Below are 27852 nucleotides of genomic sequence, written 5' to 3'. Positions count from 1 at the left end.
GGTACATATTAGTGGTGGTTAGTGAAGTTCCCCTTTCACTGTGAAGTGCTTTGGGTGTCTTGAAAAATGTGTTGTGTGTTGTCTAAATTCACAGAAAGCAATTTTGCAGAAGGCCTACTTCAATATTTCAGACTTTATGTTGTCCTTCCACCACAAGTCATTCAGGATTTTTGCTGGTTGTTGTACTGTAATATGCATTTCACTGTTATAACTATTCAGTCATCCATTTGTTTCCTGTATCCATGCATTGCATTCTGCACCTGGCCAGTAGATGGAGCTCTGTATCTGTGCTGGACTTTTTCCATGGGTATTATTCACTTTCTGGGCCAAGCCATAGGCATCCTTCTCAAATCAAGTTGGACGTAGCCGCAGAATGACCTTTGGAGTCATTCAGGTGAATAATTAACTGTGAGTGTTTATATGTGTTTATGTGTGTGTGACAGTGAGAGAGAGGCTGTATGTGCTTAGACATGGGCAGTATTTTAAGGACTGGAAAATCAAAAATCAAATGTAGTTTGGGTAACACTTTATAACAAGGTGCCATAATAAATAGCAAACTAGTCATTACCTAACCCTTAATATTTGTAAATTGTTACTAAAATATCTATTTGGCACAAGTTAATAGTTACATCATAGTTACTGGTATAATAAATACAATGAAATTGTGTTTGTAAAGATGTAAAGTGCAAATAGGACATTGGGGAGGGATTATTGAGGGATTGAGGAGGTGGGTTGTGGCTTAGGCTATGTAGAGATTGTGTGTGAGTGTTGGTGGGTGGGAGGGGTGGTGGGTCTTTCGGATTGTGGGGGCAATAAAGACAGAAAACTATTAACTTGTGCCAAATAAATATTTTAGTAACAATTTACAAATATTAACAAAGGGTTAGTTAATGACTAGTTTGCTATTTAGTATGGTACCTTATTATAAAGAGTTACCATAGTTGGTAATAAAATACTTTGAGGGATTGTATTTAGAGTATTTCAAATACTTAAATACTTAAGAAAACTCTGTCTTTTTTCTCAAATAAGCCAAAATTGCATCACTCTGTTAAATAAACTACCTATAGCCATGACAATAGGCTATGCTTATCATAGCCAAAGGCCAGAGTTTTGGTGAAACTGGTTTGTTTTCAAGTTTTTTTCTTTGCTGTTTGTAGTTGCCTAAGGCTTATTCAATAAGAATAGGGAGGGTGCCCAGTGATATCCCTTGGGCAATTCTCTATATTCAGCTCTAAAGTTGACCTAAATAGCGATTTGTTCATAAATGCCAATTTCATTACCCTTTTGGAAGGACAGCAAGAAATGTGAACCCATGTTTTCTTTTTCTTGCCGTAGTATGCCACATTCGCTGTTCCGTCTGGCATAGCCTTCTGTTTTTCTGCGAAGCACTTTGGGTTGCACTCTGTGCATATAAAAATGCGCTATATAAATAAACGTGACTTGACTTGACTTTGTGACCAGCTTAAAAGTGTTTGATCCAACTTTTATCTTTTACGTTCCCCTCTGGACACTGAAGAAAAGTCAACCAAGGGAGCCAAAATGGTCAACTTCCTTCTGCCAGTGGCGATTCAAGAAACATTTTGATGGGGTGGCCAGGCTGGGGCACATGCAGACTCAGGGAGGGGTGGCACGTAAACATAATGGGAGAAGTAAAATACATATTCTAAAACAGATAGTTCTGGTCCTTGATTATGATTGGCTTAATTGCTGTTGTAAAATCCAGCACAAACATACACCTTGACTGCATTTCGTTCTACTGTATATTAGTCCGCTTGCGCGTCATGTTTGTCAATGCCCCTTAGCTGTTCTAAAATCAGTGTGACCTACGGCCTCTGTGGGCTTATTGTTTAATTTAAGCCTTAGATTCAATACTAAATTATGCGTTATTAATAACCAAACTGAAATTTTGTAGAACATCTGGAGCACATTAACTTGGTATATGCAGTGCAACAAGAAGGAAAGTATTTTCAGGCAAAGCAAGTGCCAAATAATGAAGTTTTCCACCATATGTAGGCTAGATGTGCATGGATAGAACAACTTACAACTTGGAAGAAATTGGTTCTTGAGCCCAGACTGTCCAGCATGCCACCCTGTGCCCCCCATCTGGCTCTGCCCCTGCCTTCTTCAAGGACAACATGGGGTGTAAACCCATTTTTTTGTTTCTGCCAATTTTTTGTCACCCTATAGACAACTTAAAAGCATTAGATATGTCTTCTCTGTTTTCCCCTTATAGAATAGTTGAAAAAAATGATAAAGTAACTAACTTTAGAAGCTTGAATTGTCAGGTGTGTCAAGTGCTACAAGGCTAAAATTGTATAACGATACAGTTAAGATACTGAGAACATTAGGACCCCGTATGACCATGACCTTTGACCCCATGACCTACTGGATTAAAGACAGGATTAAAACAACTAAATAGATTTGACATTAGGATTTATGTAAGGAACAACATCCGCCGAAGTAGAGGCAAAGGAGAGGGAGGCAAAGACCTCCCCAATGCGAAACAGAGTGGAGTTTTCTCCACCAAGTTCATTAATTCCATATATCGGGACGCCTTACAGGATGTTAAGGGCTGTTCACAGGGCCGGTTCTCCCTATACGCACACTACGCAAGTTGCGTAGGGCCCCACAAGTTAATGAAGGCCCCCTCCCCCGTCTCCCTTTGAGTCAAGCTAGTGACAGACATATATAGGCTACAGTTATAGCGACAGTGCCTCATACATTAGGAAGATGAACATGAAACCGACTTAGCATTCAGGGCATGAAAAAACGGGAATGAACAGCGGGAACAGCAGTCGGGTAAACTTGTCTTCGTTCCATGGTTTGATGTCTACATGCATCTCTCCAGCGCATGTTGATGGCCTACATGTAGGCCTATACCTAACAGGGAAGTGAATTCCCTGATCTTTCTGCGGCTTGCTTGCCAGCCTTTCCCAGTCACAATACTTCGCAAAGTTGTGAAATTTAATCGCATGTTCCGTTTTTTGAATGCGGGCGACTGGCTACATTTTTGGAAAAAAGTAAAAATAAATAGGCCTAAATCTTGAATTTAGCTCGGGATGAAACTAGCAGTTTTTCAGCAGAAACGTGCGAGAACCCGTCGAAACTAATCAGTGATTTCACTCTTCCCAAACATTTTAAAATAAGTAGGCCTAAATGGTTTTACAATATTTCAGTCAACCTTTAGTTGGTTTAGAGCCTACAACTAAACGTATGCAAATGTAGCCTAATGTAGGCCTATTAACTTTGATTCGCTGTGCTGCATGGGCAATATGCATATCGTAAATTAGCCCTATATGAAGTATTAAAATTATTGTTTAAAATAGTCTAAGTTTGAAAAAATATTGAAGGGAATCAGGAGAGCCAGTTCAGTAGCTTTGGCAAGTGGCCTACTACAGACACATAGGTGAAGAACAGCCAGCCTCAGCCAGTAGGCTACTAGCACAACCAGACACTACAAAAAATAACTGCATTACATCAAGAGTCAAACTGCAGATTTCTGATTATCAAAACCCCAGTTTTGACGACATATTTACAGTTCTTATGCAGGGAATGTAGTATTTTGGACACAAAAAACTGCATTGTACTGCATAGTACTGTAATTTACTATAGAAATGCAGTATTTTGGACATGAACATACAAGGCTACTGCACTGCAGCCTACTATAGCTGAACTGTATTCGAAAAAACTGCAGTTATTTTTTGTAAGGGGATATAGTAAGCATCAAAAGCAAACAGCCCAGACCCTAACACTGGGCATTTATAGCTATGAAGGTCCTTTATAGGGAAAAACACTATATTTGGTAACTTCTGTAGACATCCAAAATGGAGTTGTATTGGGAGCTCTGAGGTGTCAGATAATATTTTGGCTTATGGTTGGTTAGTGTGGACGCTTTTATCGTTATGGTTATAGTTATCGTTATCGTTGGTGTGAATGCCCCTTTATTCTTTTTGCCCCCCATGTTGCCATGTTGAACACAGTTCCACTGTTTATAAGGCCATAGCATAGGGCCTACATGTACAGATGTATTATTTGTAGCCTACAACAGAACAGGATCACGCAAAATACATCATTCAATCTCTATGGATGAAATTCTCACTTTTCCCACCGGCAAACACGCTGAGACCAGGTCGGGGGCCCCCTAGCCTCTGTTTGTCCCCCATGTTGCCATGTTGTCATGTATGTAGGCAATAGGCATGTATTTATAGCACAAAAAGGTAAATGCAGTTCAGTTTAAAAAGAGGTCGACCATTCGTTACGGAAAATGATGATGGGTAGCTTGCTTTGAAACAGTTGATTCCACCGTTGTGAAACCTGCTCAAATATCGGTTACACTGATGGGACTGTGATTGCATTTTTTTTTATCAGATCTACTTCATAGGAGGCCCCAATGTACAGAATTAATAGCTAGTCCCCTGCCAGTCAATAGTATTTATTGTCCTTTGTATACATTTTTAATAATATGCCTTGATGTTTCTTTTAAAAGTTGGTATACCATGACTACTGTGTGGGTGTTTTTGTATTTTCAAATCAGGCCTACTAATTACTTGTATTTTAATTAATTTCATCATTTCATGAGTCAGTATTTGTAGTTTGTAACAAAATAGCTTTTGATGTATTTGTGCATACCTCTGTCGGTGCTTACCTTGTATATATACATATGAAAGCAACTGTCACTTCACAGTCTAGTTAGGGCCTTCCCTTGGAATCTGAGTAGAGGACTGAGTTATGGTTGCAAGACAGTACATTCCCCTTTCTCACGAAAACGTGTCTTGACTTCACAGAAGTCTTGGGCAGCAGATGTTAACATTGCCACATGTCTTCCCCCAGCCCCAGGTCGACCCGGCTTAAAATGCATTTTCATCAAATCGGTGTGTTACAGAAAGAGTTAAAGTAGACGTAATACCAATATTTGTGGTGTAGCCAAAGAGCGAATTGTTTAAGAATGCATTGCCAAAGATGGATATGCTTTGTTGATACGGTCAGAAGTTATTTTCAACTGGGACAGGGATAGTTTAGGTAGCTGTTTTTGAGCTGTGTGATTATTGCAAAGTCATTATTGTGTGACAAACAAACTAGACTCACAGAAACCCATATTGGCTGTGAAGTACGTGATGCCATTTCAAAGTTCTGGACACGCACCTCATTGCGTTAAAAAAAAAATGGGTTGTGCAATCTGTTCCATTACTTCCTCAACCTACGCCTGGGTGAAGAAGAAGGGCTGAGCATACGCCGCGTTATTTTCTGAGATTTCTAAGTAACCGAAATTAAATTGACATTGAACATGATGTCGACGAAGGATACCTGAGGTCACCACATTTTGAAGACCAAGTGTTGTACTTTTGTCCATAGACAAAATAATTTACTCTGGGGAAGATGGAATGTGTTGATACATTACAGGTATCGAGAGTACAATTCTGCATTGGAGTCGTTTCGTGAGACTGAACCTGTTAACAAACAAGGTACATTTGGAAGTGTCCCTTTTGTTAGAATTAGTTGGGAATCGTATAAATGTGTTTTCTTGTCTGTTGAAGTCTGTATAAGTTTGATTACTAAATACCAAACGTTGATCTTGGATAATTCCCAAAATCTTCATGCACAATTACGCGCTATCAATTAAGTTAGTCAAACTTCATGTAAATCTGTTTGAAGTCACAATACGCTTGTCACGGAGTGTCCTTGATAAAGTTTTGTTCACTCGAACAAGAAGAGGTCTGTGTAAACATGCCCATAACTTGGCTGGGTGAGAAGTTCGCGGGAGGGGTTTCCATCAGGTGCCATAGAATGAATGTCCCACGATCCCAACCTGTGTAAAACAGATGCTGTTGGCATCAAAAGGGCAAATGATTGGGTTGTCTGTTTTAAACACTCATTATTGTCAGTAAAACTATGCACGCAATAGATCGTAGGTCGAGCAAGATCTTTACTTTCTGTGAGCCATTCAAGCTGATACTTATTACAATGCATTTCATTATGAGGTAAAGAACGAAAACTGGCTACATTTTGAGGGCATTTTTGATGTCATCTGGAAGTTGCTTCCACCTTAATCGCATAGTTGCTTCACCATGTTTAGTTCTAACAGCGCATTTTACTAACAAGTATTTCTCCTGACACCCAAGAGCACAAGTGCTTCAAAGTCAGTTCTATGACTTACTGGATGCTAGTGCAGGGAGTTAACTATTGGAGTAATGTGGTCAGTTATTTTAGTTTTTCAAGAGAATCCTAGCTGCTGCATTTTGTGTCTCGTCTCCTGAAGCTGTTTGATGGTCTATACTAAGGAAGGCCTGTGAAAAGTGCTTTGCAGTAATCAATCAATCATGCTAGAGACAAAGGCAATTAAGGCATGATGAATGAGTTGTTCTAAATCATGTTTTCACATAAGACCTCTATCTTTGGCAGTATTTTTGAAGTGGTTAAAAGCTGATTTAGTTATTACTTTCATGTGGCTGTTGAAATGTAGATCACTGTCAATAGGTCAATAGTAAGCATGCAAATAAAACTCTTTCTTTTTTTCCAATTTAGGCTTTTGAATTTTCCTTGTATGTTCCAGAAAACTGTGCTAACTACTGGCTGCCAAAAGACCTTTTCTAGTGGAGATGATCCAGTGGGTCTTTGTGCTGGTAGCATGCCTCTGGACCCAGATTCATGTGACCTTAGCCGACCAAGCCTGCCCTTGTGCTCCTCGGAAAGCTGTGGACTTCTCTGTCGCCTATTCACCTCGCTACCAGTTTAAAACGGCTGGACCGATTCAAAACATACTGGTCAATCATAAGTTGAAGGAGGTTTATGTGGCCTCACGGAACTTCCTTGAGGCTGTGACTGACGACTTCGTAAAGAAATGGCAGGTCCAAACTGGTCCAGTGGGAAGCCCTGGATGTCAGACTTGCAACTGTGGCTTTGAGGTAGACCCTAAGTCATCTCAGGACACAGACAACCAAGTGCTGGTGCTAGACCCACAACTATACTACGATTTCCTATACACCTGTGGCAGCACCCAGCATGGAGTTTGCCATCTCTATGAACTTTTTGAAGATGATAAACCCTCTCCAATCAAATGTCTCTTTAATAAGGAGCACAACTCGCCATCCTTCTGTCCCTCCTGTATTGCTAGTCCTCTCGGGACACAAGTCAGCATTGTTGAAGATGGACATACAGTGTTTTTCTTTGTTGCCAGTAGTGTTAACAGCACTGTGGCCAGCCATTATGGTCGACGTTCCATAGCAGTGTATCGCCCACTGTCAACTGAAGATGGTTTTGAGGTGACGCTCGGTAACCTGACAGTGCTCCCAAATCTGCAGGATTCCTACCCCATCGATTATATTTACACCTTCAAGGCCATGAAGCATGTGTACTTCCTGTCAGTGCAGAGGGAGGACCCGGCCGCCGCGGACTCGCCCTTTCAGACGCGGCTGGGTCGAATCCCAGACAAGGACAGCGAAGCATCGCTGTACCGCGAGATCGTTCTGGAGTGCCGCTACGACCCCAAACGGAGGAGGCGGACGAGTAGGAACTACGTGGACATAGTGTACAATTCCCTGCAGGCGGCCCACTTCAGCAAGGCCGGAGAAGTGCTGGCTAGGGAGCTGGGGGTCAAGGTTGGGGAGCCCATCCTGTACGGCGTGTTCGCCAAGACAGATGCGAAGGGGAGGCCGCTGCGGGAGTCCTCTCTGTGCGCCTTCCCTGTCAGCGTCATCAACAAGAAAATCGAGGAGGGCATGGAGGACTGCTGCAAGACCAGCACCGAACAGCTCTCCAAAGGACTTGGCCAGTACCAGCCTAGCATGAACTGCCCTCACGAGGTACGTCCAAGTGGGGGTGCTCGATTATGGCAAAAATATAATGATCATGATTATTTTGGTCAATATTAAGATCACTGTTATTTAACACGATTATTCAATGATTTTGGAAACATCCTTTTTCCAATCTTAAATATTTAAATTGATTAAAACGAATTTTAAATACTAAAAAACAAATACAACAATATATGCAAAAAAGAGGATTTAAACAACAGTTACCACTGTACACTGACAAGGTAATATTTCAGGATTCTCGCGTGATTTGTCGGGCCGCCGTTCTTGAAGTTACATGGCTGGTTTTCTCAGTAGCGACTCGCTACGTCTATGCTGTATGGCTATGCTAGGTGAATTACAAGTTTGTTTACCATCAAATTGGCTTCGTAAAAGTGAAAATCTTGCATAGTGTATCTTTAATTGCACAACCCTATGTCTCACTTATGTAGCACAGCCAGCCAGGTGTGCCACACATACCTGCTCGTCTAATCAACAGCATACAGAAATCAAAAAGTTTAACAGGAGGGAGCAGACGTCCTGAGCTGTCTGTTATTTTTAAATGTCACAGGAGAGGACTGACACAGTTCAGGACCATGTAAAGTTCTCCCATTGTTATAAGGATGTTGGGTTTCACGGCAGGGTTTCAGATGAGATGAAAGACCCTAACTAACTAATTCAATAAGAAAGAATTTGCAAAGGCACTCTGAGGTTGAAAAAGTATAAAAAAGGCTTTAATTTATCATGGCAAGAACTGGTTAAAACTAACTAAATAACTAATTCAATATTTGGTCAGATTTCATAAAGCTCTATAGTTGACCCCTTCCAGTTTAACTGATAATGAAAATCAGTTTGTTATGAATGTCATGTGATGTGCTTAAATGTTGTCAATTAAGTCAGCATTAAGTAGTGACCAATTTTATTAACCAACTCATTCAGAAATATCAAAAATGACAAGTTATTCAATGTTTTATAGAATTGGTATGTATGTATGTGGTAGACTGTTATGGTGGATTATGAAAGGGCATTTTAATTTGTCATTTAGTTGTTTGAAATAGTAGGAAGTGGATTTTATTTGCAATCATTCTGTATCTTGTATCATCCTGTTACCGCCAAAATGAGCATTTAAGATGACTGTCTGAGAGGTAGTGGGTTTCATGTAAATACAAGTGTAATGGATAAATAACCCAGACACTTTTCTCCCCTCTTGATCCCACCCCCACCCCAACACACCCTCAGGACACGCACATGTCGTGACTCAACGGGGAAACGTTCCGTTGTAAATTTATTTTCTCTGCTGCACTTCTTGAAGAAGACGCTTTGACCTTTTTATGGGTTTTGTCTTGTTATATGGTAGGGTTTCATGTGCTAGCAAGGGCCATAAAACACAGGAAGAGCCATGTTGTGTGTTATCGTATAGAACACTTCCCAATACACATTATTCATCCATGACTCATCTAACTTAGTATACACTGAAATGTTTACATTGTGAAGTTTACATTTTGGCCTCTCTTCCCTGTTCTAGAAGCAGAAAAGCTCAGGAAAGCCCTAATCTTTTCAGGCACAAAGATCTGTTGGTGAGCTTAAAGCTTCATCATTCAAACAAAAGGAAAGAGATATTGTATTTTGTGGTTACTTACAATAAGATCAATGAACACTTTATTGAAATTATATAATATAGAGGATATGTTGATCTTGATAAAGGTTAAATTAATGGGTGTTAAATGCAGGTAGCATAGTGCAAAAACAATTGTAGACATTAGATTCTGTCTTTAACTGTAATGGTTCTGTCTTGCCTTTGCTGCAGCAGTTTACCACTTGACTTTCATTTGACCCATGCAGCTTGATCAAATATTTCATGATAGGGTACTACAGTATGTCTGTGTTTGTTTTAGTGAACTAATAGCTTCGGCTTAGGGAAAATGTAACAAATAGCACAACAACAGGAAATGACGGTTGTTGCATCACTGTGTATATAATGACAAACTGATTTAACTCCACCACAACACTCTGTACAATCACTAGTGCAGTGATTCATGACTGAAGCACATACATCTCAAAATGTATCTCAGAATGTAGATTCTTCAGGCAGTTGTGGCCACTTCCCTTACATGAACCATATCTTCTGAAAACATTCTATTCGCACTATTCGCAGGGGAATTTTGGCTTTCCCCCATGTAATAGTGTGGATATTGATTTACAACCTGGAATTAGAAACTGAGTTTGAGGGCCAGGTAGTTCAGGGAGAAGTAAATCAGATAAACGTTTAGGTGGAGGACAAGGAAGAGCCAGGGAGAGGGAGGGAGTGGTGTGTGAGTGTGCACATTGGTATGTGTGTGTGTGTACATTGGTGTGTGTGTGAGTGTGTGTGTGTGTGTGTGTGTATGTGTGTGTGTGTGTGTGTGTGTGTGTGTGCGCGCGTGTGTGCGCGTGTGTGCGTGCATGTGCATGTGTCTGTGAAAACAGGCCCAGTAGTTTGGCAACCTGAGGTGAAGGCAGTAAGAAATTGGCTTTTACAGAATGACACAATGTTGCCACAACACACAACCCTGCGCCGCTCCACTGGTATGGCATGAGAATGTGAACAAAACTCTGACAAACTGTCATTTTTCGCAGTAAATACCCAGAACTTCACACAAAAGTGTGTGATAGAACCTAATATAGACCTTTTCTTAGGATTGCCCTGGAGTAAAAAACAAATGCATTAAACAAAACAATGGGACAATGCCTAGGTCATTTTAAAGCTGATAGCATATACCCATAATTAATTTGCATACATCTACATCAAGTCATTTGACAAATGTAAAGTGACCTACAAATATGGTAGACTACACAAGCAAGCATGCAATGAAAAATACATGTTGAATATAGGGAGCTACAAAGTCAAGTTGTTAGGAGCTTAGTGTACATGTAAAAATAGATCTTTCAGGTTTAGCAAGTCATCAGGTATGCACATGTCCATATAGAATAATATCTTTAGCTTCCACACTACAGGATCCAGCATCTCACACAGCTCAGCCCCCTATAATTAGTGGTGAAATCACTGAGGTTTTCTCTGAGCACACACTTCCTGTCCAGTGAGAAGAGGGACAGCTGCTGTTTCCTCAGCTACCAAGTCCCTCTTCCTGTAAATAAAGTGGCCAGGTCAGAGGTGTTGTGAGTGTACATGCATGGTGTGTGTTTAGGGTGGTGTGTATTGGGTGATGTGGTAGTGGTTAAGGAGCTGTGCTAGCATGCAGTAGCCAGAAAAGTTGTGGGTTCAATTCCTGGCTTACACTGTTGTGCCCTTGAGCAAGGCACTCAACTCCAAGTTGCTCCAGGGACAATGGCCCTTGTAATATAATTGACATAAGTAGGTCGCTTTGGATAACAGTGTTGGCTAAATGCATAAATGTAAATGTAATGTGTACGTGAACTTGTGCATGTGGAGGATGTAGATAAGTATATTGTGGGATGACAGGGACTTAATGATGATAGTCCAGGTCCCCCTATGTAGGGATGGCAGCTGTGGCTTGTGGTGGGATCTCTTGCCAGCCTGTTAACTCATGGTGTGTTCAGGCCATCTGGGAACATCAGGGACCGCCCCCGTGTTTGCCTTGTTTTTCCCACTGTGAGCGTTCATGTGCTTTATCGTCAGAGGATGTGTGAGTGTTCAAGTGTCAGCAACAGCAAATTCCCAAGTTCACATTAAAATTGTTGGACATGAAAGTCCACATGGACTACAAATGACCTACAATATGATGACAAAAGTGATGACGAGTCCACAACCGGGCAACTTTGTTAGGAAACTCGGTAACACTTTACGTGACGGGTGAGTTCATAACACATTCATAGCAGCTGTCATAAACGGCCCATAAAGTATTCATGACTGTTTCATGAGACATGACTCAACATTCATACCAAACCTTTCATGAATGTGGAAGACAGAACGACAGCAACTTGTCAAAATAAAAGTCCAACAATTGCAAAGCAGCATTGCCGTTTTTCTCTCCAGCCTTTGTAAATATTTCATGAATATCTTATGAAGTCTACATTGAATGTCACTTTACTATACAAGTTGTGAAGTATTCATAATCACAGAATTTAACACTGGGAGGTAAACTAGCCTACATTCAGCTGACCCATATTTGTAACCTGGAATGGTTGGACATTCCCAGTAGTAAAAGATGAGAAATCATCTGCAAAGGTTACATCATAAAACAAATACATTTTTATAAAACAAAAATTATTTCCTTGACAATGCTTGCTTTGCAATTGTTGGACTTTGTTGGTCATCGTTCTGTCTTCCACATTCATGAAAGGTTTGGTATGAATGTTGAGTCATGTCTCATGAAACAGTCATGAATGCTTTATGTGCAGTTTATGACAGCTGCTAAGAATGTGTTATGAACTCACCCGTCAAGTAAAGTGTTACCGGAAACTCTTCCCCCAGTTTCCCACCAGTTAAAAATTTTTTTTCCATGTGCATGAATGCACCAGCAGCTCTGTGTCAATGTGTGTGGGCAGTGAACCTGAATGCTCACCTGAGTCAGAACTTGATGAGGCTCACAATTGCACACCTTGGTTCCTGTGTGATTCATCGGCTCATTGGGAAACCTCTGCCATGGACATTCCGTTTTATCCATGGACTGCATTAGCCTGGCTCCTCCCACCTAGATCTTCTTTCAGGGAGATCTAGTCTGGAAGACCATAGTTCATAACCGTTTCTCTCAGATAAGAAAAATGTCAGGTAATGAGAGGGGAAGCGAAACTGAAACTTATTGTGATAAACGGAAGCAGCAACACCTGCAAACATCAAAAAATGCAGTTAGAAAAATGCAAAAATCTATTTACAGCAAAGATAGACCCACATAAAAAAAATGTTCTGACTATTGATGCTGTTTATTGTCAGTTTGTAAAGTTTAGGCAAAGTAGGAAGTAATGTCAAAGTCCTTTTAGGTAAGTTCCTACACTCGGCAGCCATATTGCAACACTTTTTGACCACTTATAGGGCATCTATAAAGAGGATTTAAAGAGGAATGACAAACCGATAAGTAAAATTAATTAAAATAAGGATAAAATAAGCAAATAAATAAAAATGTAGTAAGAATAAAGTTTAAAAGGAGAACACATAATGAGTAAACAAATAAACCAATAGGAATAATAATAATAATAATAATGAACAAATATATAAAAACTGAGTGAGAGAAGAGTGAAACTAATAATAATAATAAAATACAGTCAGCCTCAGATTGATACAGAAAATGCAATATTGCTCATGGCCTTGAATAAATTACCCTGAATGATATGATTGGCAGGTTATGCAACGTCAGGAGAACATGAATATTGAACATCAGTGCCATTCTTTCTGCTTTTTGCTACAATAGTACTTGCCAACACTGGAAAATACAGTATATTCTTGGTATCCTAACTATATTTACAGTATTTTGAAGTTTTGGTCTCTGTTTCCTCTGGTACAGAATGCAGAGGATGACTGCAAATTACAACCCACTCTGATGGCTAAGCCGTTTAGAAGATCGGACTTGTTCAACGGACAGCTGAAGGACGTCCTTCTCACCTCCCTGCTGGTGACCACCATAGGCAATGTGACTGTAGCTCACATTGGCACCGAGAACGGGAGACTTCTACAGGTAGGAGCACCTACTGAGGGTTCTACAAGTAGGAACACCCTCTTAAAACGAATGTGTTGGAAACAACATAAACTGTGTTGTCCCTATCTGGACACAGAGATGTGTTAAAAACAAAGCAAGTTGTGTTGTTTTCAACACATTCGTTTTAAGAGTGCACCTACTGAGGGCTTTTGGGGTCAGTCTGCTGAACTCTGTGAATGTCCACCGAAGTCAATAAACTGTGAACATGTCTTATATTCTGTGAAAGTAGTGTCTGACGAAGCATTGGACCGTTAAATTGATCTGTTTTGGAAGATGCCTGGTCCCCTTGGACTGTCCTATTATAATTGCAGTGAGAACAAAAAGTACCAAATGAGCAAGCTGAACCACAGGACAGACCACAGGAAGCACTGGCTCATTTCCATGTTAGATCACTATAGTAACAACCATTGCTGAAATAAGAACTGTGTGAATGAAGAACCTCAGCCCTCAAAAGTGTTTATTAATAAACTTTGGTTAAATATAAGTGATTTTTTGTGTGGTTTGGAAGCATCAGAATATATCGGTTGTTCTTTTGGTTATGGGTACTTTTTGTTTCAGTTAATAGATACATGAGTTGTTTATATTTTATCTTAGATTAGATTTTAGCAAGAAATCCTATTCCATTAGGTCATAGTAGAGATTTGGCCAGGGCCTGCTTTACTGGAAATGGAGAGGTCAGTTGTTAGAATCTGATGTGTGTTTGATCCCCACAGCTGGTCCTGCTGAGAACAAATGCCATCATTTTTGCCAACTACTCTCTTAGTGAAGGAGAGCCTGTGTCCCGCACCAATGCCATCCAGTCGGATGACTCCCTGCTCTTTGTGGTCGGAAACAAGGTAGGCCTACTTACTTACATGGGCCAGCCTGCTGGAAGTGTGTGTGTGTGTGTGTGTGTGTGTGTGTGTGTGTGTGTGTGTGTGTGTGTGTGTGTGTGTGTGTGTGTGTGTGTGTGGCGTGGTTCACCATACCATGCTCTCATGGGCCAAGTTTGATTCCTGTACTGGCCGTTGCAAGTCCCTGCTGCTTTGGATAAAATTATCCACGAAATCCCCCTCACTCTACTTCTACTTCCTCCATGAACATGACTCAACATATAGGCTTACAAATAACTCATGGACTTGTCATTTAAATTAAAGGTTGTATCAGCGATAGAGGGGATACGTCACTTCTGTTGATGTTCAAACAAAACAGAGAGCTAGCTCACTACTCCCTCCCCCTCCCTCCTGTGCAATTAAATTCCTTGAATTTCCCCTTGGAGATCAATAAAGTATCTATCTATCTATCTATCTAAAACTCTCCTAAGCGCGCATGTCGTTGGTTATTGGTTGAAACACTTTATTTTACCTTTGAGTGGGTTGCCAACCCTTGTTGGTAGCAATTGTTTTTGTGTACAGCTCTCGGAGCCTAGGCTGCCTACGGAGACGCGTTTTTTTGACGGCCTGCTTATGGGGCAGACAGCTATCGGATCGTTAGGAAAGATTAGATGAATGTGATCACTTTTTTGGGCCTGAAATCGCTGATACAACCTTTAAGTTTAGTTCATTGTTAAGAAAACAACACAGAACACATGAAAACAGTTTATTCTGAAGAGTTAGGAGAGGAGAGGTAGAGGGGCCTTCCAAAGAAGACAGGGAAAGAAGAAGAGAGTTGGGGGGGGGTTCATATAGGACAGTCAAGAGTGACTGGAAGCGAGTGGGAGAGAGAGATGGGGTGGGATTTGGAATCTATCACGGCCGGATTCAAACCCAAGTCACTGTGGACACTAAACCCGACACTGCAGCCACTTACGCCCCAGCATCCCAGACTGGACTGTTCTATGAAGTGTTTTATAAATTCTTATTCATAAAACACTTCAAACACTTATTTACAAAGTGACCTTGGGTGTCAAGAAAAGGTATTTGTATTGGCTGACACTTAAAGTGACTGACATTATTACTATTTACGTGTATTGAGTGATATGTTGTTATTATTATTTAGCTGGTGAGTGTCCCCCCCACCGGTCCAGGCTGCACTCATTTCCCCAACTGCCAGCTGTGTTTGGGGGCTCCTCACTTCATGGGCTGTGGCTGGTGTGGGGACCGCTGTGCCCTGGAGAGCCAGTGCAACAACAGCGCCGCCCAGTGGAGAAACCACACGTGTCCACCAATCATCACAGAGGTAGGACTTCAGTAGGACGCGCCTCTACTCCTCAAGGACAAGTTCAGATTGATCCAGTATGATTCACTCTGAGGGAAAGATGACCCAAGAATTGGCTAAACTGGCTCTCTCAAACAGTTGTTTTCCCACAGTATACAATTAAACTGTATATTGGCTATATATGGAAAACAAAACTCAACTAAATGTGTAACAAATTATTGTGTGCATGCATTTCTGACTGTTTTCAGTTACACAGTTAAGTCTGTTACCAGAATGGTAATATCTCACTATAGACAGGAGTGGTGTTCTAGAAGTGTTTCAGACAGATGAACATAACTCACCCTGTCAGTGGCAGATACCATTATCTCTCTCAGGCATTCCTCCATGGACCCTGAGCAGATTTTTTCCTCCCCTGAATTCCACCACATTTTTCCAAGATGAGATCAGCATTAAAACACATGCCAACCTTTTGGGAAAGACGCTTATTTGCCGTCTATCCCAGAGTTAGACAAGAGGATACACACCCTTCTCTTCACTGTGCGTGCAATAACCCAGTCTGATACTGTTAGCCTAGCTTAGCATAATTCATTGGAGGTGGGTTAGACCAGTTAGCCTATAGCTCCCTTTTAACTATAGGCTAACTATAGAACTGGTCTAACTACAGGTAACTCTGGGGTAAATGGCAAATAAGCTACAGTAATTTCCCAATATTTTGGTGTGTTCCTTTAACCTCTGCCCCTGTGATTGTCCAGTTTTTCCCCAGGACTGCGACCCGTGATGGCAGGGCTGAGCTGACTCTGTGCGGCTGGGAGTTTCAGTCTCCCCTCAGGCCCCTGATCAACCCCACGACGCACCAGGTGTGGGTGGGCAAAACACCCTGCACAGTACAGCCGCAGAAGAGCAACAGCACCCAGTCAGTGAAGCAGACTAACACACTCACCACACACACACAAACACACACACACACAAACATTCTTTGCAAGCAAAACATTTTTATTTCAGTGTTTAGCCAATGAAATCATACCAATCACTGATGTCTTTCAGACTGGTGTGCCAAATTGGTGGGGAGGTGGCGGAGGTGGATAAGCCTGTGTCCATCACACTGAAGGTGGATGAAGGGGAAGTGGAAGGACAGTACTCTATCCAAGGCCAGGCTCATATAGATGGCTTCACCTTTGTGGTAATGGCATTGTCATAGAAAGCTTTCCTCTTTACCGTGAATATTCTTTGTGGTGTTAAAGGAGAATTCCGGTGTGATATTGACCTAAAGTGTGTTGAAACATGATACCAAAACAAATTCCGTGGAAATGCATGGATTCCAGTTGCTGCTACTGGAAGCAACTGAATCCATGCATTTCCACTGAATTATTTTTGGAATCTGATCCCTTATTATACCTGTTCGTTCGTACTCGTTGCTCGACTTATCGTGACTAAATTCAAGATGGCGTCAAACGGTAAAATTCCTTAAGGTAATGTCTGTATAAATCGTCTTGTAAATAAACTACCAGTGCTTTGTTAAAGTTCTCAATGTCTCGTTTTAAATGTCAAGGCCCTCGGAAGTCTACCAATGAAGTATGGAGCTACTTTGAGCCTCGTAAATGGTGTAAAACAGTGATTTATTTGCATGGCTAGGCCGATGCCCGAGGCACCCCCAACGAAAAACTGTTGGTAGCATTGGCTAACTAGCGCCAGATTTCCGAGTGCAGGAGACAAGCCGAGATGAGCTATGAGACATACGTTTACACTCGGTATCATGTTTCAACACACTTTAGGTCAAAATCACACCGGAATTCTCCTTTAATAACTGTTTTATATTGTTTTCTTTTCTGGGTTCAACTGTTTTGTTGATGATAGTTGCATGTATGGTTTTGGACATTCCTTTTCAAGTCTTACCTGTCTTTCCCATCAGGTGCCAGAGATCACAGACATTACCCCCAGCCATGGGCCTCAGATAGGGGGCACATTGGTCTCCGTCTCAGGTCCCCATCTTGACACTGGGAAGACAAGACAGATCTATTTGGGTGGAAAAATCTGCTCCATCAAGAGTGTAAGGTCAGTGAAAATATAAAAGTTAGCTCAGTGATAATCGTAGGTCATCAGAGACAGCGTGGTAGGAATTATGTATTCGAGTGAGCTTTGTGAGTTATGTTAAACATTTCTTCTTTTATACTTTAATGTAATGTTTAATGTGAGAAGCACACACACACACACACACACACACACACACACACACACACACACACACACACACACACACACACAGATAAATGGTTCTTAGAATTGAATGCAGTTTGTGTCCATGCAAGTTGTGGCTAGCTTTCTTTTTTATCCAATAGCATCTCCCCCAATGGGACAATGTCTTCTGTCGTCTGCCTATCTGGCGGTGCATCACAGCTGGGAGCGGTGCCTATAAAGATGATTATCGACAAGTCACAGGTTACTACAGCAAAGAAGTTCAGCTACAAGGAGAACCCAGTGGTGACAAAGGTGTTGCCAACCTGTGGCTTTGACAGGTACTTCAGCATGCACACATAGTTCAAAAATGTAAAAGATCCTCCAACTAACTAGTCCCTGTTTTATCAATACCTCCATGACATTTTAGTGCATATTGTAATTGCCTACATTCTAATCCTACATTCATACTTGCCACACATGTCATACATGCCACTGACTACCTAATTGTTGGGATGTTTTTTTCTTTTATGAAAGAGGATCCAACATCACACTCATTGGCAAGAACCTGGACTCTGTTGTGGGTTCAATTGTCCGATTCAAACCAAATAATTCACCAAGTACTTACTCTCAGGTAAGAGCATCTGAAACACCAGCGTATTCCCTCTAGCCTAACCAGTTTCATCAAATGATGAGAAGCTTTACCATTTTGTCTCGTTTTTTTTGTCATTCTTTGCTCATCACTGAAATCATCATGCCTGAAAACCATTACAGTTACTTAACTTTAACACCATCATTGCTGTTGAGTAAAAGGTGTAAATACAAAAGTTCCTGTGCTGCGAACAAAAGCATGTGTGAGATAAGTAATTGATCCTCTGAAAGGTCTGAGCCCCTGTCTCTTTTTGTGAACCCCATAAGTGCACACACACAGGGAACCCCACGGAGGTGCAGTGTCTGTCGCCTGTGTGTGTGGAGTCAGATGGAGAGCTGTTAGTGGACATGGACGGAGCCAAGGACCTCCTCCGAGAGCACTTCTCCTGCCACCCCTACGGCCGTCCCATCCCTATCGAGCAGGAGGACCACCTACTTAAGCTGAGCTCAGGCCAGGATGAAGTCTCGCTGCATGTGGGTATTTGATCAGTCTTAGAGTATAGCATGGGACAAGTGACACCAAATTACTTCATTCTGTACTGAGAAATTTGAATGCTGTAGAGTAAGATGGGGTTTCCCTCAATGTGTTCACACACAGAATAGACACAATTCAGCCTGAACCTTAACATTCCAAAAGATGAATGAATGTTCTTATGGGTTTGGATTATATATATATTCAGTTGCCATACAACTTGTCAACACTTTATATATAAAGCGTTTCTAATTAAATTGAATTCTCAGTGTATAAAAAGGATTGCAGTCCAATTCCCATGACCATTGTTTTTCAGCATGAGAAGCTGAATGTTGTTCGCTCATGCATGAACATCACGATGACACTGGGTGGGGTGGACTGCCATGCCCAGGTCCTGGAGAATGAGATCACCTGTAGGATCCCAAAAGACCTCATCATTCCCGCCGAGGGAATTCCTGTTCAGGTGATGAACCTGATCACACCGACTCTAATCTCCCTCACACACTGCAGATTGAACTATATCAAATATCTGATATCAAAACAGTCCTGTGAATGTCTTGTGTTTTTACTGTTTTTACAACAAAAGTGTAGGTTGAAACTTTTAAATAACCACACAGATTAGATTAGGTACTAAGTAAAAAGAGCAAACATAAACAATGAACATAAAAATAGAATGAAACATATTTAGTTGTTTTTTAACACAAGAAAACAAAGTTTAATTTCTATATTACTCTATTAGAATACTAAAACAATACTGCATTATATCTTGACCTTTAATTATCTCTTAATTACAATATCTTGATTGTTTAACCTGTCAGCCATTAATCAGTCCATATATGTAACTGATACATTGGTATTAAAACCTAAAAGTTACCTTAGTTGTTTTGGCTGTTTTTGACTCCTACACCACAGGGAACACCTGCTGTATATAATGCCCAGTGAACTTTGTCAACATAAGTCTGTCTTTCCTGACTTCTTTTACAGATATCAGTGAACGGCTGGGTTCATGAAGTGGGGTGGGTGGCGTATGTGCGGAACAAAGCGGTTGCTGCTATTGTGTGTGGCATCATCATAGCTCTGCTAGTGGGGGCAGCAGTGGCCTTCCTCATCATGCACACCTTAAGGAAAAAGAAGAAACAGGGTGAGGATTGGGGAAATAGTAGCAGTACTTCAAGAACTAGAACTTTTAGAACTTCTAAAACCTGTGACTGGAATTTGTTGAAGTGATGCGTAACGTGTGAGTTGAAACACGCCACATTACTGTGAAGTTTAATGACAAGCATCTTGACTCTATTACCACATAGCTTTTATACACTGCTCAAATGCAACTTAACAAGGTGCTATGATGATGAGGTCACAGGAGATTGCTTGTCAGCACAAGCCAAGTTGCTGCACAAGCTGCATTTCATTGAGTGAAGGAATTTAGCATGGTCAAACTGGCACAATATTGCACAACTGGTTTGTAGAATAGAATGATTTAGCTGTTAGATATTTAGCTTTTGGGCTCTCTCTTGGGGTGTACATATTTAAAAACATTGTAAGTAAAAAAATAAGTAAAATGTATTTATAAAGCACAATTGTACAAAATAAAACAAATTATATTAAAATAAAATAAAAAACTGAAAAAGTGTTAAAACGAACAATGTCCTTTTTCTGTAAGTGGAGACTGTAATGAAGATTTTTTTTTCTTTTCCCTTGACAGCTGCCATTGAACGCCGTTTATCCCGCTACTCCAGTCGAGGTGGTGCATCAGCTCCCGACTCAATGCTAATGGGGGATTATAGACGAGGTGAGATGCAGCTAAACGAACAGTTGATTGATTTACCCATTGATAGGTTGATTGCATGATGAAATGATTGCTGGTGGTGTTATGATAAAGCTTGTAGATCTCCATGAGACCGGACAGTAGAGTTCAGTGTCATAGCACCACTTGATAGGCATTTTACTAATCCGAATAAGTTAATTTAGCCTACTGTTTTACTGAGACGTGACGTGACTTCAGTCGAAACTGTCAAGGTATGACATGAAAAACTTTTAAGTCTGTTTATAAGAACAAATCATGTCTATGATAGGCATACTGTTACAGGGCTACACGGTGTGTGTTTTCTGAGACTCTGGATGTCTTTCCCAATCTCCAACTCACACACACCTTCACCCTCAGATCTATCTCATAGCCCCACGTCCAGTACCCCTGCCCCCCTGGTGTTCAATGGCCTGGCGTACGCTGGTGCCTTCAACACTTCCTCCCTGCCACTGCTCTCGCCGGACACTGTCTCTGTGAAGGTGAAGGATGACCTTCTGGAAGAGGTGAAGGATGTCTTGATCCCCGCTGAGAAGCTCATCGTTCATTATGGCCAGGTCATCGGAAAGGGTAAAGTACCTTCATTGATCTATTATACTATATCAAGCATCACTTACCGTAATTTCCCTACTATTAGCTGCGGCTTATGAATTGATTTTGCAAAATTTCTTCAGCTATGAGGTTAATACACAGAAGCAGTTAATATAGTATTAATATGGTTTTGTTTTTTTAACTTGCTTAAAACACTGTCCTGCGGTTTATACGCAATGCGGCTAATACACAGGAAATTACTGTACAGTAACTTGTCTCAGCTTCTAATTTCATTTCTACTATTTCATTCATATGTACTTAAAGATCATATAATGGTGTGTCCACCCATTCCCTTCTGTGTTATTCTCTCTAATTAGTGTCAAGCTTCTTTAGCTCATCAGTTTTCTAGTGCAACTGCTAACTTCCATAGCCCATGTCCAGAAGGGACTTTTAAACAACAGATATAAAGATCAGAATTAGTTCATGAAGTCAACTATCACTATGACTATGAACACATTTCAATGATTCTCTTTCTTTCTTTGTTTTGATCAGGTCACTTTGGAACTGTGTGCCATGGCTACCTGAAGGATGATCATGATCAAGAGATCCACTGTGCTGTAAAATCATTAACCAGTGAGTGCCTGAGTCGTAGCTTCTAATTGTGTAATCATTAACCAGTGAGTGCCTGAGTCGTAGCTTCTAATTGTGTAATTATTTACCAGTGAGTGCCTGAGTCGTGGCTTCTAATTGTGTAATTATTGTTAATTACTGTAAATAGACCTGATCATGGATGTAATGTTGTAATGATGGGCAATCAACAAAAAAAACAATGGTCAAATTAATTCATTCATAATTGGTAATAATTGAAATGAAGTTGCAAGAACTTTGATCATAATTGTAGGTCAAAATAGTGTGTGTGTGTATATGCGTGTGTGTATGTGTGTGTGTGTGTGTGTGTCTATGTGTGCGTGTGTGCGTGACAGGAATAACAGACCTGGAGGAGGTGGAGCAGTTCCTGCGTGAGGGCATCATCATGAGGGCTTTCCACCACCAGCACGTGCTCAATCTGCTGGGCATCCTCCTGCCGAAGGAAGGGCTCCCCCTGGTTGTGCTGCCCTACATGAAGCATGGCGACCTGCGCCACTTCATCCGCAGTGAGCAGCGGGTAAGCTGGGTGGCAGAGGTTGATCAGAACTTTACAGTAGTGGTTTGGAGTCAGTAGATTTACTCTGACGAAAACACCCTGATCTCAAGTTAGATCACTGTTGTCACTTCAGCGGAGAGTAACAAGTGTTACTTTAAAAAAGCATCAATGCTAGTTTATTTCAAAAGGAAAATTGCAATAAATAGTTATTGCATGTTAACATGGCTCATAAATAGTTATTGCATGTTAACATGGCTAATAAGTATAGCTCCTATTGCAAAACAAGCAATTATTGTTATGTCAGGTTTCTTATTCGGTTTTAAAAGCACTTACAGCTATATGTGGTCAATTTTTTTTTATTGCAATATAATTATTTATTATATATATTTTTCACATTTACATACAGGTATGAACTAAGAGTTCGCCACACCTGTGATAGGATGTGTTTTCCTGTTTCCTCTGTTCAGAACCCTACCGTGAAGGACCTGATTGGCTTTGGCCTGCAGGTTGCCAAGGGGATGGAGTACCTGGCGCAGAAAAAGTTTGTGCACCGGGATTTGGCAGCACGCAACTGCATGTGAGTCATCGCCCACAGGGCTTATAGACAAGAGTGTTTGTTCGGGGCACCTGCAGAGCTCCAGCTACATTTACACTGTACTTACTTTGACATCATTAACTACCGAAAATGAAGTGGTTTGGCTCTGTGCGAATTTTGTAAGGCTTCAGTAGCCAGAAAACACGATATAAAAACACAATAAAATAAAAGAGGGAATAAATAAAATATTCAAGGCCTTTGCTGGTGCAAATCCAGTTGAAAACCCTTGCTGGTGCAAAACCTTCTAAACCCGATAAAATGGTAAATACCCCTGGCCTTAAGGGATAATTGGTCACAAATTTGATCACTCATGTGACTCCATCCTTTTTTAACTAGTTTCATCACTAGATGGACGTTGTCCCTCGCATTGGTTGCTCTGTGCAGCTAGTGATTGTCCATTCTAAACTCCCTGGCAGGCTGGATGAATCGTTCACAGTGAAGGTGGCCGACTTTGGCATGGCACGAGACGTGTTCGACAAGGAGTACTACAGCATCCAGGACCATAAGAAGGCCAAGCTGCCCGTCAAATGGATGGCCCTGGAGAGTCTACAGACGCAGAAGTTCACGACTAAATCTGACGTGGTACAGTATTTGTAGGGATAGAGGGTGGGATAGATTCACACTCTGCACACAAACATGAACATGGAAACACGCTGTACATGCCAGAACACAGACAGACGAACGCAACCCTCTGACTTGCACTATGACTCATTCATGCACACGCCCTTTCATGAGTGCAGTGAGCAACAGTGTGGTGATTGTGTGTTGTGTGTGTATGGCAGTGGTCATTTGGAGTGTTGATGTGGGAGCTACTGACCAGAGGAGCAAGCCCCTACCCGGACGTGGATCCCTATGACATCACCCACTACCTGCTGAAAGGCCGCAGACTGCCTCAGCCTCAGTACTGTCCTGATGCACTGTAAGACTCTCTCTCTCTCTCTCCCTCTCTCTCTTTCAGTCCTTCTCTCTCTTACTCTTACTCACACACACACACACACACACACACACACACACACACACACACACACACACACACACACAAAATCAATCAAACAGTTGCAGATACTAGATCACTGATGATCTTCAGTTTGTCTTGATCAGTGTGATTTTTGGCATCTTCTTATCCTGTGTATGGTGAGACAGACATTCCAGACTGTCAGTATCCCTGACAGTGCTTGTGCTCGTGCAGGTTCTCGGTGACGCTGCAGTGCTGGGCCCCTGAGCCAGAGTCGCGGCCCAACTTCCACGCCCTGGTGCAGGTGGTGCAGGAGATCCTGTCATGCCTCGAGGGCGAGCACTACATCGGCCTCAGGCCCATCTACGTCAACCTGGACCAGCCGCGACCCTACCCCACACTCACCTCCTACAGCTCTGCGGACACCCTGGACAACCTCTCAGATGGACACACCTCTACATGACCCCAAGCCCAGCCCAGCCCAGGCAGGGTAAGGGGCAGGGGCAGAGACAGAGCCGAGAGACCAGCCACAGAGGTGGCATGATCTGTAAGGGACACTTCACTGTGACACCTGGACACTAGGGGCAGTGGAGGCATAGGGGCTAAGAAACTGGGCTAGGAAGCAGTAGCCAGAAAAGTTGAAGGTTCAATTCCCAGCTTCCACTGTTGGGCCCTTGAGCAAGGCATTTAACCCTGAGTTGTTCTGGTGAAACTGGCCCTTGAAAGAATTGATGTATGTTAGTCACGTTGGATAAAAATGTCAGCAGTATGAATAAATAGGTAAGGAAGAAATGGCTGTGGCCTCACACAACTGCCCTGTCTGAGATCGAGGCGAGATCGAGTTCTTTCTTCAGCGAGACAAGGACAACAGAGAGCTGTGCAATGTGCAAAGGCCACTACTGCAGTATGTTGACAAACACTTCAGCAATGGAACTTGAACATGAACAATGTTTTGAGTGACATCCGTCGAGTCTTGTTCCACAGGTCTGCTGATCTCCCCTAAAAGCTTGTTGACACTGAGTTTGTTTTTTCCCCTCAAAATCCTTTGTGAGTAATTTCTAGCTGTAAGTGAAAGAGGCTTTTATATATATATATATATATATATATATATATAGCACAACAAAAACAAAAAATAAACAATTCTTTCATAATTACATCTGTACACTGTAAAATAAACTTCACAGTAATTTCACCCATATCTTGACTCATATCTTTGAGAATAGATATAACTTCTTATGGTCTAAATGAGCACCAGTGTGGTGCAAACACCCCCTACTCTACTCAGTTGCCACTGATAAGTGTGCTAGTCTTTTGGCGAGAACTGCTTTGTGCATGGCCTAGGCATTTAGTTGAGCAGTAGAACAACAGGACTCCCATGACTATACTGTGTATACCATTAATGGTTTCAAGATGATACCAGTCAGTAGTAATTCCATGTAAAACCACCACTGCACCTCTTTCAGAGACAAGTGCAGACATCACCAACATTATGCCGTTGTACCTGTAGTGATGTGATTATCAGTTCCTGGCTTCCACCACCCTTACTGTAAGCAAGGAACCTTACTCTGGGGAGAATGGCCCTTTGTAATATTGATGACATATGTAAGTCACTTTGGATAAAAGCATCTGCTAAATGAATAAATGTGAATATAAATAGGCACCATGCTTTGTTTCTGTACGCACGAACATATCTTTAGATGAATACTCTGGTCTGGTCTTTGGCTTTTGAGACATAGACTAAGCATTTTAAGCAAAATAAGAGCTTTTCCAGGTAATGCACTATGTGGTGCAGTATGCACTAATTGTTTTGAGAAATGCATTAACTGTTGTGCAAACGTTAATGACGATTTGGTAAAGGCAAGAGGCAATGCGTGAGCTGCCTTTGACTCCATGGCGTTCAGTGAAGCACAACAGCACCAGCAGAGGACAGCATTATTCCAGTCTTACAAGAGCACATGAACAAAGCCTTCTGCGGCAAGTCTGGCTTTTAGTACAGCTGAACACCACACAGTCCCACAGCGGCAGTGTGTTTCTCCATTTTTGACAATTATGTTTTTATTAAATTTCTGCTACGTGCTCATGTTACACATCTGTACTGTGTGTAAATAGCATCCACTCAGTAGTTTTGAGACTACTATGCAGATAGCGCAGAACAGTCCTGCAGGACAGAAAGAAATATATTTGAAAAATACAGTATAATGTATCATAACTTATAATCTCCAAAGAATGTAATGAAAGATGACTGTTCATTTTAATCACTGTGTAGGAAGATGCATGGATGCCTTTCTTCAGTCAATATACCACCTATTCAGGTGGCTACAATGCTTTTGCCCTCCTGGTTTGGAAGCCCACGTTGTCATAGATCTCTCCCTCTCGCTCACCCCCCCATTTCATCGCTTGAGTCATTACATCGAAGTGTTGAACTAGCTGTCATAACTAGTTGTCATAGTCTGTCTAACAAATATATGTGAAGATTTTCCCTTTGCACAATGCTGTAAATGCCTTTGTTTTCTTTATACTGTCACAATGTCTGTCAACAGTAAAAACTTTGAAACATATCCACCCTCCTGCACACAATAATGTGTTACTTTGTAGTTTTGACATATCCATGCCACAGAGAAAATAGTTGCCTTGTGCATTGTTCATTAGAAAATTGTTATATTGACAACATGACAAAGCAGTTTGACTCTCTTGTTTATAAACAATAGTGTAAGGACTTGTCATTTTGATTGCACTGGCAGTTTCATTGGTATAAATTCTTGCTTTTGAGACATAGACTAAGCATTTTGAGTAAGACACATGCTTTTACAGGTAATACACTATGTGGTGCAGTTTGCACTAATTGTTTTGAGAAACTTTTGTGCAAACGTTAATGATGATTTGAGAAATGCGCCGAAGCGACTGAGAAAACTGTAATTTGCTAAATGTTTGAGTGGGGGAACAGCACATCATTTTGTAAAACAACTGCTTTTTACATACATTCCACTGACACTGCTGCATAATGGTAGTCCCACTCCGCTAAAAAGCCAAATTACCTGACAGCAATATGAGTAATAGCCTGTATTTGCATTGATTTCCTGATTGAAAATCAAAAAAAGAACAGAGTGTTATCTAATGCTGTTCAGTATGATCATTCAGTGATGAAACATACTCTCCTACAGAAAGAAACCACACTGCACCAGAGGTACTACCAACAGGTAGGCAACGTTAATTGGCCCTATTGAAGCAACCATGAAAGAGTCTAGTTGGTCAGAGTTTGATTTAACATGTGGAGGCACCGCGGACTAACAGTGGATACAAGCAGCAGGGAGAATACACTGCAACGGATGTGCAGAGAGAGAGAGAGAGAGAGAGGGCTGACAGCCTGCATGGCAGAGAAAATATAGAGAACCGCTCCAGGTTCCAAACTAAGTGGACCAGCACACACACACACACACACACACACAGACTACATGACTGTGTCTTGTCAGCTTTTCATGGATTTGCCCAGTTCGGGAGCATTTCTGTGCTGCATGTTCCATCCACACAATCCATAATTTACACATCCTCATCCTCTCTAGCTGTCCTTGGCAGAAGGACCCAGGCCAATGACAAGACCTGCAAACTGCATCAGGTTTCTGTTTAAGTCTCCTCCGCACAGAATTCATCCAAACCGTGCCTCAAATTATATGAGAGAGGATGATTTAAACTAAATGAAAATACATTCACCATTTTTATTTTGGTACCTTCAGTTCAGGCAAGTAAAATGTAGGAACTATTGGAGAAAGAGCTGAAGTGTGCAGCCTGAGGATCTGTTGTAGCGTTTCTCTCAAAAGGCTGACCTGACATTATCAGCAGGAAGGCAGTCTGCTGCTGCTAATTCATCTCAGTAAGGAGAATACATTCATTTTCTGTGTAATGATCCATATTTATCCTCAATCAATGATCATCTGTATCTCATTGCTGTTCCATCAAATT

The 27852-nt window shown here is 41.4% G+C and overlaps 1 protein-coding gene across 2 annotated transcripts; it reads left to right on the top strand.

Annotated features, from left to right (window-relative positions):
* The first annotated feature begins 5190 nt into the window (after positions 1-5190).
* Positions 5191-26407, top strand: mst1ra (macrophage stimulating 1 receptor a). Of its 2 annotated transcripts, none has more exons than XM_076267338.1 (21): positions 5191-5462; positions 6551-7799; positions 13247-13417; positions 14152-14274; positions 15416-15595; positions 16327-16487; positions 16619-16754; positions 17484-17626; positions 17911-18087; positions 18284-18380; positions 18665-18871; positions 19186-19332; positions 19854-20010; positions 20572-20658; positions 21031-21240; positions 21754-21834; positions 22185-22366; positions 22813-22922; positions 23357-23522; positions 23723-23859; positions 24130-26407. In XM_076267338.1, exons 2-21 carry the CDS (start codon positions 6597-6599, stop codon positions 24356-24358), a joined length of 4104 nt encoding a protein of 1367 aa, XP_076123453.1. In that variant the 5' UTR covers positions 5191-5462; positions 6551-6596; the 3' UTR covers positions 24359-26407. The 2 variants fall into 2 exon arrangements, with proteins under 2 accessions (XP_076123453.1, XP_076123452.1); XM_076267337.1 differs by having other exon boundaries at positions 6523-7799.
* The last annotated feature ends 1445 nt before the right edge of the window (positions 26408-27852 follow it).

The sequence above is a fragment of the Alosa pseudoharengus genome, unplaced genomic scaffold (assembly GCF_046254945.1).
Source record: "Alosa pseudoharengus isolate Yale_2024_CS ecotype anadromous, Long Island Sound unplaced genomic scaffold, YU_APseudo_1.1 YU_APseudo_1.1_scf_5, whole genome shotgun sequence".
In the NCBI taxonomy this organism is placed as follows: Eukaryota; Metazoa; Chordata; class Actinopteri; order Clupeiformes; family Clupeidae; genus Alosa; species Alosa pseudoharengus.
This window is presented reverse-complemented; position numbering and strand designations above follow the sequence as displayed.

What these genes read in the sequence shown, in the direction of transcription:
- mst1ra (XM_076267338.1), top strand. Translation starts at nt 6,597, where the DNA reads ATGATCCAGTGGGTCTTTGTGCTGGTAGCATGCCTCTGGACCCAGATT. An exon ending in AAGGAAAAAGAAGAAACAGG is followed by an intron (nt 20,011 to 20,571) that starts GTGAGGATTGGG and finishes TTCCCTTGACAG; the next exon opens with CTGCCATTGAACGCCGTTTA. An exon ending in TGGCCAGGTCATCGGAAAGG is followed by an intron (nt 21,241 to 21,753) that starts GTAAAGTACCTT and finishes TGTTTTGATCAG; the next exon opens with GTCACTTTGGAACTGTGTGC.